The 16,364-nt window shown below is 39.3% G+C and overlaps 1 protein-coding gene across 1 annotated transcript; it reads left to right on the top strand.

Moving 5' to 3' along the window:
* The first annotated feature begins 1,199 nt into the window (after positions 1-1,199).
* On the top strand, positions 1,200-16,069 carry GTSF1 (gametocyte specific factor 1). Its single transcript, XM_082666774.1, has 9 exons — positions 1,200-1,249; positions 3,149-3,193; positions 8,189-8,289; positions 10,088-10,214; positions 10,656-10,739; positions 11,205-11,268; positions 12,856-12,950; positions 13,871-13,904; positions 15,916-16,069. Exons 2-8 carry the CDS (start codon positions 3,178-3,180, stop codon positions 13,885-13,887), a joined length of 504 nt encoding a protein of 167 aa, XP_082522900.1. The 5' UTR covers positions 1,200-1,249; positions 3,149-3,177; the 3' UTR covers positions 13,888-13,904; positions 15,916-16,069.
* Positions 16,070-16,364: the final 295 nt, after the last annotated feature.

The raw sequence follows: 16,364 nt of genomic DNA, 5'->3' as shown, positions 1-16,364 counted from the left end.
GGACAAAAAAAAAACAAAAAAACCCGGTAACAATGTTTACACATTATTCGTGTAAAGATAAAATGTCCCACGACCCTTTTCACTGAAGCCACATTAATTTCATGCTGTCAGGATAAGTTCTCCTAAATCATATTTAGGCTCCAGAAACCACTGAAATGTTCTAAAACTCCCAATATTTCAGCACCCAGACTGAGCTCCCAGACTGCCTACCTTGGGCAATACAAAAATTTGTCATATCACATCTCTTACTTCTTGGTTTTGAAAACTATTATTACCAGATCTACCTGTAGTGTCAATCTCTTCCTTTTTTCTGTCTAATCTTCAAAGGCCACATGTCCTTTTTCTCAAAGCCTTCCCCAGGTTACTTTGGGCCCCACTGATTTCCTCCTAATATGAATTTACAGTCTCAACAACTTTTTTGGCATCTGTTACACTACCATTTAACCTTTCACTTTGGGGCCTATTTTCCTAGCACCTTGGAGACAAGAACCACCGCTTGCACCTTTTTTTTGGGTATCACATTTTCCAGAACAAAGGCTCACAATATATGTTTCGTTTTCCACTATCAAATTATAACTTTCTGGCCCTTTTTACCTCGAGCTCTCTCCTCAACTCTAAAACTCGCTTTAATCTGACTAGGGCATCCATCCCACCACGCATTCTCAGATAAACCATTATCAACTTTCGAATTTTGAAATTCTGCCTACAATGCGTGCTAAACAAAAACAACTAGATTCCTGTCCTTGGTGATTCGTTTTGGGGCGTTGGGGTGGGTGGGAGAGGGGTCTGTTGTGTCTGCTTATCTCCTTTTCAATTTTCCTCTTCCTTCCAGTCAAAATCTAAATTATCTTTCTCTCTTGACAACTTCCACAAACAAGGCTTCGTTCTCACCAGTACCCATCGATGGACCCCTAATGAGTCCCGCCCCTCCCCGAGCGCCCATGTCTCAGCACTCGTTCTCCTTTCTAAGATGGCCACCCCAGAGCCCCGCGGGGCAGCGCGAGTTCCACCCACGCAAGGTCACGGTCATTCCGGGGGCCAGAGGACGACGGCCCGAGGTGGGGGGCAGGGGTGGGAGAGCCGAGGAGGCCCTCAGCAGAGCCCGCGCCTCGCTCGGTCAGAGTCCAGCCTCCGTCACCGGAAGTGGGGGCCCCACCCCCACCCCCTAACGTCAGGGGCCGGAAGTGAGCGTTGCTGGGCGCGGGTGTGGGGTGAAGGCGAGTGTGACCGGGAGTGTGACTCGGCCGAGGTAAGAATGACGCGCGGGCCCCGGCTTGGGGCCTCCAAAGACCTCACCTTTAGTGGGCTGGGATACCTTCACCTTCTAGGATCTTCCCTTTTCTGCCCAGAGCTTTCGGCCTCGTGGGTTCTCAGTGCGGCTGTTTTGGCAACCTGTGGTGCCGCCGCTGCTTCGTCCCCTCGACATCCTCCCTAGCTCCTGTGTCTCCATTCTTTTAAGTTAACCATCTTCCCCACCTTCTCTTATTTAGTCCCATTGTTTAAATCGACTCTGTTTTGTTTAAAGGAAGAAAAATGATGGTTTTACCGAGACCCCAGCTCGGTTAAGAGTGTAACCAGTTGCTTCAGGCTGCAACCAGCCCCCAAGCTTGCCTGCTAAGTGTCATTTGTCCATTACACCAATGTCTAGTACTAGGAAAAACGTAAAAGACTCACTTGTTAACAGTTTAATACGGAAGATACTTAGATGGACAGGGCTGAATGATGAGGCTATAGATTCCAGTGCCCTTAATCTTGTGTAATTTAGTCTTTTTGCCCCCAAAGGATAGGGTGGCTCCCTACAAGTTGATGAAACTGGCACTGATTGCTCCTTTAAATGACTTAAAATCAAGGAACATAGTGCTTGATTCTTTCTTCCAATTCTCTTTTTTTGTTGTTGAAAAAGTATAAAGTAACTGTGTAACATGTCAAAAGGAATGTCAGAATTTCTTAATCCAGACATGAAAAATATTTTTTATGACAGTTTCACCGATGATTGTCATTTACAAATGAGCTCTGCAGCAAATAACTGAACGAGTTCCAGCTGATCACTTGTATTTCCTATCATAGGTTCCAAGGCTGCTTATGTCATAGAATGGAGGGAAGGGGTGTGGAATTGTATGAGGCGGCAAAGGAGAGCTGGCTCTAGAGGCAATAGATGTAAACCTAGCCAGTTTTCAGAAGTTTCCTATGGAGATGGTTTTATATAAATTTAGTCTTTTCTATAATGATAAGTTTATTTAATCACAGAGCTCAATAGGGGGGAATCTCAGGTGGAAGAGGACTGACACTAAAAAAAAAATTGTCTTTTAATCTTCCACATTTCTGTTACAGACTTGTTCTTTTATGACTGTCAACTATAAAATGGACAGTTCTCGAGTCCTAACATTCAGAAGTTTTGCCTCAATGCATAGAGGGAATGAGTATTAACTGGAGAGATTTAAATAACCAAGTCTATCCATTTTAGCATAGGAGATTTGGGGAGGGGGGTAAAGCATCACTGGAAAAAGTACGGTACTTCCTAATCATGTTTAAGAAAAGTCATAGAAGTAGTAAACTAGAATGTCTCTGGACATATTGGATGGATTGAGTGTATAGTCTGACGCAGGCTTCCAGCATCCCCAGGTCCCCGGGGGAGAAGCAAGACTGGCAGCCTGCCCATCCTGTATTTTTGACGACTTGAGAGGAGAGCTTTAACATAGTAACCTTTTCCTTTGTTTATCCTGAAGTTTAAATAACAGTATTCTGGTGGGCTTGACTTGCCCCCTCTAATGTTAAATAGCATCAAACCCTAATAGATGGTAAACAGTGACAGGGTGTTGTAATGGCACTTAACATAGACTGACATCTTATCGCCTGAATACAGTTTAAGTTAGTAGTCATATTTGGTTTTTCTTAACTGTGAGCCCTAGAATTTATTCCAAGAGTGTGAATTGGGCAAATGATGTTAAAATGGTTCAAAGTAGTAAAGAATGCCTTCAAGGGGAGAAATTTATTGAGTGGGAGGGAGGTGCTATAAGGGTTTTTTATATTGAACTTGGGTGACTTCAATTCTAGTTTGAATCCAAGCTTGACTCCACTTCTTAGGGCTACTTTTGATACATTTCATTTCTGATTCCCTGATCCATTGCTTTTTTTTCCCCCCCACCAGCACTTGGATTTGGCTCCTTCATTTCCAACATGGAAGAAACTTACAGTACGTACTTCTTTTTGCTTTTAGAAAATAAGTTAAATTACTTACATGTAGTTTTCTGTCTGACAAGACTTTTACTGTGTTGGGAAAGATTCACTTTTCTCACTAGACGGCTGAGAAGAAAATGTCTCCCCAGAGACTGTTTTAGTAATGTAGAGAAATGTCCAAATTTGAAATACGACACTTGAAATTTAAATAAAGAAGTATGAGAAGTCATCAAGCTTTGAGAAAGCTGTGGTTGGGACACCTGTGTTAAACTATATTTTTATTAAATGAAGCATTTTCATTCCTCAGGACTTCAGTTTCTCCTGTTAATGACACAGGGATAGTCATTAACTAACTGGTTTCTTTCTATTTTGTGGGATAATATGATATACATAATGTTGATGTACGCTGAGTTTTTAGACTTAAAGAAATCCTAGGGAGGATTCTTGTTTCTCGAGTGATCCAGGAATCTAGATGGCCCAACAAATCAAATGGGAACCAGGAGACCTAGGATCATACAAGTGTAGCACCAAAAGAGACCTGAAAAATCATTTCATTCAACATTCGAATTTTACAACTGAGAAAACAGAACCTAGATTAATTGATTTGCCTTAAAGTTACATAGGTAGTTGGGGACAGAGTCAGAACCAGAGTCTTATATGTTGTTTATATGTAGTGCCCTACTTGCTACTACAAAGCACTATGGTTTCTAGACCCTGACCAAGTTTGAGGAACATCTGAGTGGATAAAACTCGTCAACAAGGCCTCCTTTGTTTCCTACTTTCTGTCTTGTTCAGAATCTCTATAAGTTCTAACTAAAGGGTATTTTAGTCCCATTCTACCTTCAAGGAAGAGTCCGATAGAATCTTTATCACCAACATGTAGAAACTACATGGAAACAATCTTTATTAAATATCTACAATAGAGATTCTTAAACTTTAGCATGCAGCAGAATCACCTGGGAGGCTTGTTAAAACACAGGTTGCTGGACCCCACCCCCAAAATTTTTGATTCAGAAGGTCTGGGACCCAAGAATTTGCATTTCTAACATGTTCCCAGGTGATGATGCTAATCTGAGGACCATACTTTGAGAATAATGGATCTGATTCTCCTTGATCTTCCTTAGGGCTTCCTCCTTCACCCCCTTAATTTTTCTAAAAATGTGTTAATTAAAATCTGAGATTTCCATGTGAGATAGATATGAGAGATTTATATTTATTTATTCTTGGAAGCTTACTACTCTATTAAATTAGAAAGCAACATCTCCCCTTTATATCTCTATTCATTACTTTTGTCAGTGGTGATTTTTTTTTTCTTAGAAAAATATCACCTGGTTCTTTTAATTACTGTATTGCTACATAACAGACTTTTTTACGTAGTGATAATCAGTAGATGTTTGTTAAAGAAAGAAGGAAATGGTGAATTTTGCTGTATGTTTACAATTTTATTTAAGTTTTGTGATTAAGTTTAATAAATAAATAAGTTGGCTTGTGAAGAAACAACTCCTTTAAGTCTATAGCATTTCTTTATCTATGTCTTTCTTAATAAAGCTTCATTGTTTTAAGACTTAAAAAAAAGAAAAATATCACCTGGAAGTAGGTTAGAAATGCACAACCTCAGGCCTCATCTCAAACCTGCTGAATCAGAATCTGTATTTTAACACAGTCCCTAAGTGATTTAGCACCGGGAATCATGTTAAAGTGAGAAACAGTGCTTTAGAATATGTTTGACCTTTTTCCCAAAGTGACCTAAAACTCTAACGTTAATCTGATAGACTCCTGAAGATCTCCAGCTTCTGTCTTTGGGCAGTACCTCTTAGCTGATGATACTCTCGTCAAGTCTAGTTCCTTATTTCTGTGAAGTTTCCTCCATTTCTCACCATGGGTTCTGGGCTCTATGCAAGTGTGAGGAACATCTGAGTCTACGCTCTTGGAGGAAGGTTGTCCACAGGGCCTGCTTTGTTTTCCAAATTAAGTTATATTCCCAGAAAGCCACTCAAGATTTTTGCTGAGCAGTTTGATAGTATTCATTACAACTTTAAATGCGTGTATACTTCGTGTAGCACTCTTAGGTATCTGCCCAAGGGAAATACTTGTACAATGCACAAAGAAGTATATGTTATATTGCTAGTCACAGCATTGTATATAAGAGTAAAAAACTGGAAACAACTTAAATGTCTATCCGTAAGGGAACTGATTAAGAATCTATGGTACATCCGTATGCAGCAGTGAAACATTTCTTAACATACTGACATAGAAGGAGTTCAAAGATATGTTAAGTTAAAAGAAAGCAAATAGCAAACTAGGTACAGGAAAGCTTGTCACAGGCTATACTCTGGATGAACTTTGAGGACATTGTGGGAAGTGAAACAAATCAGTCACAAAAAGACAAATGCCATATGATTTCACATATATAAAGTATCTAGAATAGTGAAACTCATGGAAACAAAAAGTAGAATAGTGGTTGCCAGGGTTTACAGGGAGGAGGAAATGGGAGTTATTTAATGGGTATAGAGTTTCAGTTTCGCAAGATGAAAATTTCTGGAGGTTGGTTGCACAACAATGTGAATATACTTAACACCACTGAACTGTATACTTTAAAATGGTTAAGATGATAAATTTTATGTGTATCTTATTACCATTAAAAATTTTTTATTAAAAATAAAATTTAAAAAATTTTAATCTAAAAAACCAGTTTAGGGCTTCCCTGGTGGCGCAGTGGTTGAGAGTCTGCCTGCCAATGCAGGGGACACGAGTTCGTGCCCCGGTCCGGGAAGATCCCACATGCCGCGGAGCGGCTGGGCCCGTGAGCCATGGCCGCTGAGCCTGCGCGTCCGGAGCCTGTGCTCCGCAACGGGAGAGGCCACAACAGTGAGAGGCCCGCGTACCACAAAAAAAAAAAAACAAAAAAAAACACAAAACAGTTTAGAGCTGACCTAAGTTATCAGAGACCAAAAAGTAAAGCATTTTGGTAGGAAGCTATCATTATCAACTCTGATGAATACCACTGTATGGGCAGTAAAATGTGTATGAATCATAAAGTACGTCCAGTCTCTGTCAGCTGCTGACATGGTGTATCGTTTGCTAGTGATGGAATGGATTAAATGAAGGAAAACTAACAAGAATTTCATCCGTACACTCTTCCCGGGTGTCCTGAAGCTTCAGAAATGTGAAAAGATTGCTGGTCAGGATGAGCCTGGCTGGCATAATAAGCCTGCTTGTCCTTTAAGACTTTTCGTTCCTATTCATTCTGTCCTTCAAGTCACCTTTCTGGCTCATTTGCATCACGATCATGGTTAGCAATTTATCCCATGTTTACCACTCTTCCAGTGAAGCTGTCTGTTTCAATTCCCCACTAGCTTCTCATTTTCATAGCAGTCTCCTGGTTTATAAGCTTCTTATCAAATGTGAATTGTTTATCTTATTTCACTTTTATTATTGCCTTCAGTGGTGGCAACAGCATTTTATTAGGTTGCCTCTTGTCCTCATAATATATTCAGAATGTGCTTAACCATTTAATTTCCCTTCTTTAACCAGGCTTCTTAAAATTTGGGGCTCAGCCTGGACATTTTGCAGAACATAAGGATAGTTGTACACGTTCAGAGAAACTTCTCTAGTTTCTATTCAAACTATTGAAATGGTCCCTAAAAGTATAGTCTTCTAAGGGTACTTTTAAATAGCGTGATATAGGTTAGGGGCTTTCTTTCACACAGCAGCCCCTTTAAGGTATCTGCATTTGTCTTAATAACTTCGGGTTCTCTTTTTGCAGATTATTCTACTTTTTTATCTGGCCAGTTTGATAATCACTAGGTTAAAGAATTCTCTGTCTTTCTCTCATTATGTTCCAAAATATGAAAAGTAAAACCACCGATCTGGTAAAGGTATTGGTTTCATTTGAGAGGTAACTAGATTAACCAAGATCAGGAACTACTTATAGAAGTACATTAAAGCAGACAGACGAAAAAGAAATCTATCAATGAATATTTCTCAAGCTTCCATAGAACGTATAACTGATATAGAGCAATGCTTACCAACTCTTTTCATGTCATAGCATACTAGTAAATAGGGATGCTAGTGTAGGGGATTAACTACCCTCAACTTACCCTAGGACTGGTTGGGGAATAGGGGACACGCATGCAATGGACCCCCACGGCAGTGTATCAGTACACTGTCCATTCCAACCTTCAACATACTGGCTGGGAAGCTCTGGTTGAACTAGCTAGAGATAAGAATGACCCTGAATTAGCACTTTTTTTTCTTTTTGGCTGTGTTGGGTCTTCGTTGCTGTGCGTGGGCTTTCTCTAGTTGTGGCGAGCGGGGGCTACTCTTTGTTGTGGTGCGTGGGCTTCTCATTGCGGTGGCTTCTCGTTGTGGAGCACGGACTCTAGGCACACGGGCTTCAGTAATTGCAGCACACGGGCTCAGTAGTTGCGGCACACAGGCCCTAGAGCATGTGGGCTTCAGTAGTTTGGGCATGCAGGCTCAGTAGTTGTGGCTCGCGGGCTCTAGAGCGCAGGTTTGGTAGTTGTGGTGCACAGGCTTAGTTGCTCTGCAGCACATGGGATCTTCCCGGACCAGGGCTCGAACCCGTGTTCTCTGCACCGGCAGACAGACTCTTAACCACTGCGCCACCACGCAAGTCCTATGACACTGAATTAGCACTTTTAGAAAAGGAAAAGATGTTTCATTTAATTTTTTTGTTTATAATAAGGGTAACCAACAATGAAAACAACAATATTCATGTACAACCAAATCTGAACCAAGACCCCACCCCATGACTGCTGGTTTTGCTGGACTTAATGAAGATTCGATGATAACGCAGTTTTATCTTCTCACAGTTACATTTTTATTTTCAGATGTTTAGTCACCCTTTCAAAAAAAAAGTCCAAGCTGTCGTTAGGCTGTCTTGTTGAACTCTTACAGATTCTGTTGAAAAAATCCAGTGTGCCGGGGATGCTGAAGTTTTACAAGGGCCTGTTAAGCTTTATACTTACCCTGTTTTTCTCTCTTTCAGTCGATACCCTGGACCCTGAAAAGCTGTTACAATGCCCCTATGATAAAAACCACCAGATCAGGGCCTGCAGGTTTCCTTATCATCTTATCAAGTGCAGAAAGGTAGGGTATTATTTTCTTAATTTGCCCTGTGATGCCCTCCTGAGTTCTTTTTAAAAGCCAAATTTTGTAACTATCAAATAATTTTAGCATAAATGTTTTAACTGAATGCCAGAATTGCTTTGGGTTAAATACCAATATTTATAGAAAAGAATTTGTTTATTTCTTGGATATGTAAGTTTTTTCTTATTTTGGTTTTCCCCCCACTAGTGACAGAGCACCCTTCATAAACAGCTTCTCAAGAATCTTCGCAGCCTTTGTAAAGAGGAAACACTAATTTTTGCTAGCAGTGAGAAATCCCTCTTGCCTTGTGAATTTGATGTGTTCATTGTCCTGATAAGGATTGAGTATTGTAATACACTTATTTCTGATTTTTTTGTTTGTTTAGAAATTTTAGAGAAGTTGAACAGCTAGAGGTTAACCCAAGAAAAGGTCATTCCTAAAAATAACTTTCTCCAAGTTTCAACAGTAAGCACCTTTGGGGGAAAAAAAAACAGCTCAAAGATTTTTTTTTCCTCTGGTCACCCTTTTGTAGACTTAGCTGATGTAAGCTAGTTTAATGCTGATATATTAATTGAGGCAGTTTGAAAGGATTGTTAGAATATAGATGTCAGATACAGAGGCCAAAGTTCTGCCAGGATTTATGCTTGGAAAACAATTTTAGTATTTAATCTAAACCTGCATACAATTCAAGTATGCATTAACATTCTTCAAAGGATGTTTCTCTTGCAGTCCTGGAGGCATGATTATAATGCCATTGTTGATTATTTCTCAGCTCCTTTTAATCTCTAGAGCAAGGATTCCTTAAGGTTGAACCTGGGCAATATGGACTAGCAAATACTACCACAACTTCCTCCCCTAGGCTCTCAAAAATGTTCCAAGGATAAAGGTTGGGAAAGGGGTCCAAGTGGTAAGAAGACATTGTCATAACTCCCCTATTCTAATGCTCTTAATCTTCAGCTACAAAACCTTTGCATTCGAATGCCTGATATCCCTTACAAAAATCATGGAGATACCTGCCCTCACAATTTTCTCCATCCCCTATATTTTTCCACCCTTCTCCCCACTTTACATTATTTTTACTTTTTTGAGTATCATTTATGATACATCTTTTGCTTCTCCTAATAAATTTCTTAATTGCTGGTAAACTTACCATAGGATTTGGGTGATATTAAACATTTTGTTTTGTTTTCTTGTTTTGTATTAAAATAAAGAACTTGGTCAGCAGAGTTCTCTATCATTTGGACTTTTCCTTAGTGAAATAGCTGAAATAAAGGTCAAATTGTTCAGAGCCTCATTTCAGGCATCATTACTTTAAATAAGCGTTCCTGTGTTAATCTGAAAAATCATTGGGTTTGCCTCTTCTGCAGCTCCCTTCCAACAGCTGTTTTCCTGCACTATTGTACTGCAGTAGCAGGGGCACTACTGCAATGCAGACTAAGTGTGTTTTAGTGTTGCTGTTCGTCCTGAATATCAGCTTTCAAAGATGTCCAGAGAGCTCTACCATTACAGGCTGTGCCACCTGAATCTTGTGACCCTGAGAAGTAAACGGGGTGAAGATATGTTTCAAATACCCCATCCTAAATTCACTGCTTACTTCCATACAAGCCACTTTAACCCCAATATCTGTGTTGTCAGTCTTTATAATCATAACAAAGAGGCTTAGCTTTTGATGATTCTGAGGTAATGTCTCTATGGTCCATATGAGTGATAAATAATTCCCTCTTAATGTTCTACTATGAGTTTACCTACCAAGTTAAGCCACAAGTTTATTGACGGACCCCTTTAATTTTTTTCACAGAATCATCCTGACATCGCAAACAAACTGGCTACTTGTCCCTTCAATGCTCGCCATCAGGTTCCTCGGGCTGAAATCAGTCATCATATCTCAAGCTGTGATGACAAAAGCTGTATTGAGCAGGATGTAGGTAAGACTGACTAGCTAAATGTTTCAGTGTTGGAGGTTAGCCCCTTCAAATTTATATGACGCTACGTTATCACCTTGATTTTGGCTTTCATCATTTCAGAAGAACAATGGTTTTCTGCCTTTGAGATTTTTATTTTAGCAGCAAAAGGTTGTCAGGTTGTGTTTGTCAGACTGCTTTCTCTTCTGAACAACCTGATTTCATTTTGCTAATAATTCATCTAAAAATGAAAATTCTTTTATTACCATAAATATGGCAAACATCTTTGTTTCTGCTTCTCTTTCTTGTCTTCTGTTGGCAAAGGGATAAGACCTCTCTGTTTAGCTTTCATCCCATCCATTTTTCAGAAACAAAGACCCTGCAACCTTTTAAGCCACTAACCCCTTTAAACATAATAACTTGGCAGTGTTCCCTTGTTAAGTCAGAATCTCTATTGTCTTGCAGTCAGCCAAACCAGGTACCTTGGACAAGAGGCTCTGGCTGAGAGCACATGGCAGTGCCCTCCTTGCGATGAAGACTGGGATAAAGGTGAAATGCTTCTACATCTTTTTCTTCACAATGTCAAAATCTCAAGTCATTTGCTTTAGACAGAAGGAAGATTTTCCTTTTTTATGAACATACCATGTTGTTCAGAATGACTTGTTATTTTTATTGGGCCCCAATACAAGCACATATTTCTCTCTGTGCAGACACGTGGAACAGCCTATCCCTCTTGATTGGAAAAAGCACTTCTTTACATCTGTTTTTTTCCATAAATTGTGTTGTACCATCTGTGTTTGGTTGCTACTAGGCACATTTATTATTATTTATGTCACTTGTGTTTATATCCTTCAATTAAATTCTTGCTACTCTGTCACTTAGGCCAGGTACTTGATCAGTTATTACTTGCTTCTCTAAACTTATGTTTATTATTTCTCATCTTACAAATTCAACTAGCATGAATTGGTGTTCTACCTAGTAGTACCACAAACCATGTTTTGCTTCCTTTGGCAGATTTGTGGGAACAGACCAGCACCCCATTTGTCTGGGGCGAAGCCAACTACTGTGGCAACAACAGGTAAATGAAAGGGTCTCATTCCCACCTCTTCCTCCCAGAATCACAGTGCTCTGTTACCAATAGAAGCCACCAAAGCATGTATTGACCTCTTTCCTTGATGATGTTACTTGGTGGTAATTTAGTCTAGATATAGTTTTGGTGGGGTTTTTTCCTTATTTATTCCTTGATTCATAAAAAGGTCACATGCTTTGTGTTAATTACCACGGGAACACAAAAATACTAGCTTATAGTCTAGTAAGGGAGACAGTGGCGCCAGCCATTCTTATGTCTTAGTTGGAGTTTTTGCTAAGTTCACATTATTTTAATGCTTTGAAAAAATTCTCTAGCTATACCACATGTATCATTTTTACTCTGGGTAACTAGTGTCTAAGGAAAAAGTAATCTTAAAAGTTCTATTTTTTTAATAAATTTATTTTATTTATTTATTACTTTTGGCTGCGTTGGGTCTTCGTTGCTGTGTGCAGGCTTTCTCTAGTTGCAGCGAGCGGGGGCTACTCTTCGTTGTGGTGCACGGGCTTCTCATTGCAACGACTTCTCTTGTTGCAGAGCACAGGCTCTAGGCGCGCAGGCTTCAGTAGTTGTGGCTCGCGGGCTTCCGTAGTTGTGGCACGCAGGCTCAGTAGTTGTGGCCTGTGGGCTCTAGAGCTCAGGCTCAGTAGCTGTAGTGCACGGGCTTAGATTGCTCCGCGGCATGTGGGATCTTCCTGGACCAGGGCTTGAACCTGTGTCCCCTGCATTGGCAGGTGGATTTTTAACCACTGCGCCACCAGGGAAGCCCAGAAGTTCTTGACTTGAGATTGGGCAATCCATAATACCAAATGGGTAGGAAAGCAAACGCATCTCTTCTTCCCACTGATTTTGTATCTAATTTAAACCTCTTAAGATTTTTCATTACTATTTGATCTTCAAACCTTAAAAGATTCCCTGGCAGTCCAGTGGTTAGGACTCCGTGCTTTCACTGACGAGGGCACAGGTTCAATCCCTGGTTGGGGAACTAAGATCCCATAAGCTGCGTGGCAAAAAAAGATCATGTTTCAAACCCAAATGAGAATACTTCTGGATTAGAAAATGAAGGAATTAGATGCTAGACTTCATTTTTTTCCTCAAATAGAACACTTATCAATTTTTATTTTTTAGCTCCTGAAGTCAGTTAGTTATAATAAATGTATCTTAGTCTGTGTATGCACTGAGATAGAAAAACTTAAAGATGAATTCCATTGGTACAATTTTAATTTTATCTCAGTTCTGTGAGATTTGTTGCCTTTAGTTTGGTTGTCTTGGCATTTTATCTCTTTTATCTGTTGAGTTCATGAGCCTGTCATACAACTGAACAGTAGATGGCATTGCTGTTTATCTCAATTTCTGGAAAATGAAAATGGTTAGACTCATCTTAATGCCTGTACAGAAGACTGAGCTTTCCAGAGAAGCTGGTAATCATTCTCATTGTGAGAATGTTTTGATGGAAATGTGTTTACATTTCAGAATGTAGGTTGTTGTTTTCCCCCAAATTACAAAAAACACATTTGATTGTCTTGTGTGTGCCTGCCTGAAGAATACATATAGTCAAATTCATCTTTCTTTTTGCAGCCCCGCAAGCAACATAGTTATGGAACATAAGAGTAACCTGGCTTCAGGCATGCGTGTTCCCAAGTCTCTGCCATATGTTCTGCCATGGAAAAACAGTAAGTGAAATAGAGGCAAAATGCTTTTACTCTGTTTGTTGTGCTAAATACAGTTGGTCTTGATTATTCAAGGACATGTTCAGTCTGAACACCTAGTACCCACATGACCCTGAGAGTGAGTGCCTCCTTAAATCTTGCACCCCAAGCACCTTACTCACTTCCCCCTACTCCTGGTTAGTAGCAGGAAAGGACAAGATCACAGAAGCATAAAGAATATTTTCAAGATGGGGTGATCACTGACATCGAATACCATGGGTAAATTTGGGGACCAGTAAAAAGGCTATTGATTTTGACTAGGAGGAAATCATCCCTGATTTTCAGGCCATAATATTGATAGGGAATTAGGATTAGAAATTGGATTGCAGGGGCCTAAAAGGTAATGGGTAGAGACAAAATGAAAGTAATAAGTCGTAAGAACCACCATAAGAATGGTATTCAGATGTCTTTCCTAGGCTTCAGAGACCATGCTGAGTAAACAGGTATGAAATTCATGTCATACCACCCTAGTAAAGAAATTCCCACATATGGTACACCCAAGGTGCTGTCATTTTTATTTAATACAAACTTTCTTTTCCTAATGTTGCCCCCAAATTCAGATTCTCTTGATTTCAGTTTTTGCTACTGTTTGAGCTAATTTTTAAATGGCTAGAGTATCCCCTTTAAAACATTTCCCTTTGGATACTTGCATTTCTGCAAAAATGAGATCACCAAATCATATGCCATAAGGCTTGATAGGTAGAGGACTGTTTCCTTTTTCCATGCTCTTGAGTGGAATCCAATTGCTAATTTTAAATTCTTCTCCTTTTATATTATAATTCCATATACCCCAGGAATAAGTCATTCGTGTTTAGTAAGAATAGGGGATGGAGTGATTTTCAATTGACATGGCGTATTTATTTTGAAATATTTCTACTCCATAGATGGAAATGCACAGTAACTGAGTATCTATCTCAAGTAAGTATTCCAGTTTTATTTCACTATTTTTTTTTCCAGATGGTAGCAAGATTTAACTGGACATAAAGCAATTTGGGTCCAATTTTCTTTCAGATTATGGTACCAAATTAAAGCTTTGTATGTGCCTGTGTTTTTAAGTATATATCCTCTGTTATGGCTTTACACACTAATGAATAGGCATTTACTAGTTAAATTAGAATTCTGTTACATGCCAAGTTGCTTTCCCTAATGTTAGTGCGCACTGCCTCTTTCCTTTTTCTTTTTTTTTTATCAAAGTTGCATTCTAGATCTATCATGCCTTTTTAATGGACTGAGATTAGTCAAACAACTGTGCTTCACTGCTCTGCAGTTCTTCCCCTGTGCAGTACAGTTTAGTACTCATCAAAAAATTCATACTCTTTTGAATGAGAACTTTAAAGTTTTGGGTCTCTAAGAGTCTCTCACTGTTGATCTTATCTGAATATTTGATTTAGCAGAACCTCACAAAATCTATATAAAGAGTCCAGAATCTTTTAGTTTTCACAGATGAAGCCTTTCTCTGAGGTCACCCTATGGACCCATAGCAGAGCCAGGTTTGATGCTTCAGATGCTGTCTTGGCAGAGGCTGCTCGGCCACACTGCTTCTGGCAGAAGGAATACTGTTGGGCTGGGAATGGGTTGATAATCCCCACTGTCCTGCAGATAGTAGGCCTTCAGCGAATATTTATTGAATGGATGAGTAATTGGCCTGTTGCCTTCTAGTCCATTTACTTTCTCTGGACAGTGAAGTAGATGGATCTCCTGCAAGTTAGGGTTCATTTTAGTACCAAAACTGATGTTTCTTCTGGTAAGAAGCAGAAAAGAGATTCTAAAAGCAAACACCCCTTAGCTATGAACAATAATATTTATCAGTTGCTTGTAGGTACTGGCCATTTTTCTTGGTAGGTTCTGACATCAAATTATTGAATATATCTGGAAGCCAGAAGTTGGATTTGATCCCAGAAGGGAAAGACACAACTGCACTGGGGTGTGTCAAGAAAGCATACACAGACATGGGTAAATGGTGAACTTTGAATCCTTCTCTGACACACTGCATGAGATGCTTGTGTTCATAGAGTGTGGATAGTTACCTAGTAAAAATGGCTACTCTACGGTGAAAGCCTAGGAGAAACTTCTATCACTTAAGACTAAACATTTTTCTGCTTTGGAACTTAACTCTTTGCTAATAAACTCCTTACACACTGATAATTTTTTTCTTCTATGTAACCCGTGAGGAATAAGGGGAAAAAAATAGGTAAGAATCCTTTAACAACAACAAAAAAGGAATCCTTTAACAGCCAAAGACCTTCTTATCCCCTTAATAAAAATAAAGCATCATTTTTTGAATACCTGTTGTTGCAGAACTCTCTTCTTTGGATAGATACACACACACACAAAATGTAAGACATGACTTATTCCCTTAAGAAACTTAAGAATGGGTGGAGAATTTTTTTTAATGCACATGCCTGAAAAGGGTTTGTTCACCTTGCACTTAAATGCTTTATCCCATTTGTGTTTTTATCAACAACTCCAATTTTTACTAGGTAAGTGCCTCAAAAGCAGGTAATACCATGATGTACATTGTAACAGCTCAAAAATATGATTGAATTACTGAGTAGATGGGTATATGAGAAGAGAAAAAGATCAATATAAGTTAATTGGAATTAATCCAGAATTGTCTGCAGAAGTCAATTGCCTGGATGGTCAATTCTGATTTTCTCCTCACCCGTGAAAACTGTTGACACAACAAGTGTGCGTTGATCTCTGTATAGAATGTTTTTAATTCAATTAACAAGTTTCTGTGTGCTTAGTGATACTAAAGAGCTAAGGGTCAGAAAGTACTTGGTGTTCTGCCATTAGCAACAACAGATTCTTCCAGCAGACCAGGAGACTAATTGGGCTGTAGTTGTGTGGCCCATTGTCAGATGTAGTTGATGCTTTTGTCGTTGATAGGAACTAAGAACTCTTTTTTTTTTTTCTTATTTCCTTGCAGATGCCAGACCCTAGAAGACTCTTTGCTTCTTCCTGCTACAGTGGGTTCTTCATTTTTTTCTCCTAATCTAATTATAGAAAGATAAATTGTTTGTGACTTTCAAACTGACAAGTACCTTTCTTTTCCTCCCCCCTTTGAGTCCTTACTCATTTGATGCAAGAAAGAATCCTCATGCTCAGAAGAACTGTTTCAAATAAACCATCATTGTAAATAGCTTGATAGTTTGGTTAAGTACCTGCAGCCGCAAGATCAGAACTCATATCTCATTCTACATTAATGAAACAAAATCATTTAAAGTTATCTTAAAGAATCCAGCTAAAGCAGGCAAGAAATTTGGGTTGGAAAAAGTAACTGTGTATGTATTTGTGTTCTCTGACACACATGAACCAAATTCCTTTTAACATTTATAGGAATGGACCTTTTCTGATTAGTGCATTTTTTATTGAGTC

Source organism: Grampus griseus (genome assembly GCF_964374135.1).
Source record: "Grampus griseus genome assembly, chromosome: 11".
NCBI lineage: Eukaryota > Metazoa > Chordata > Mammalia > Artiodactyla > Delphinidae > Grampus > Grampus griseus.
This window is presented reverse-complemented; position numbering and strand designations above follow the sequence as displayed.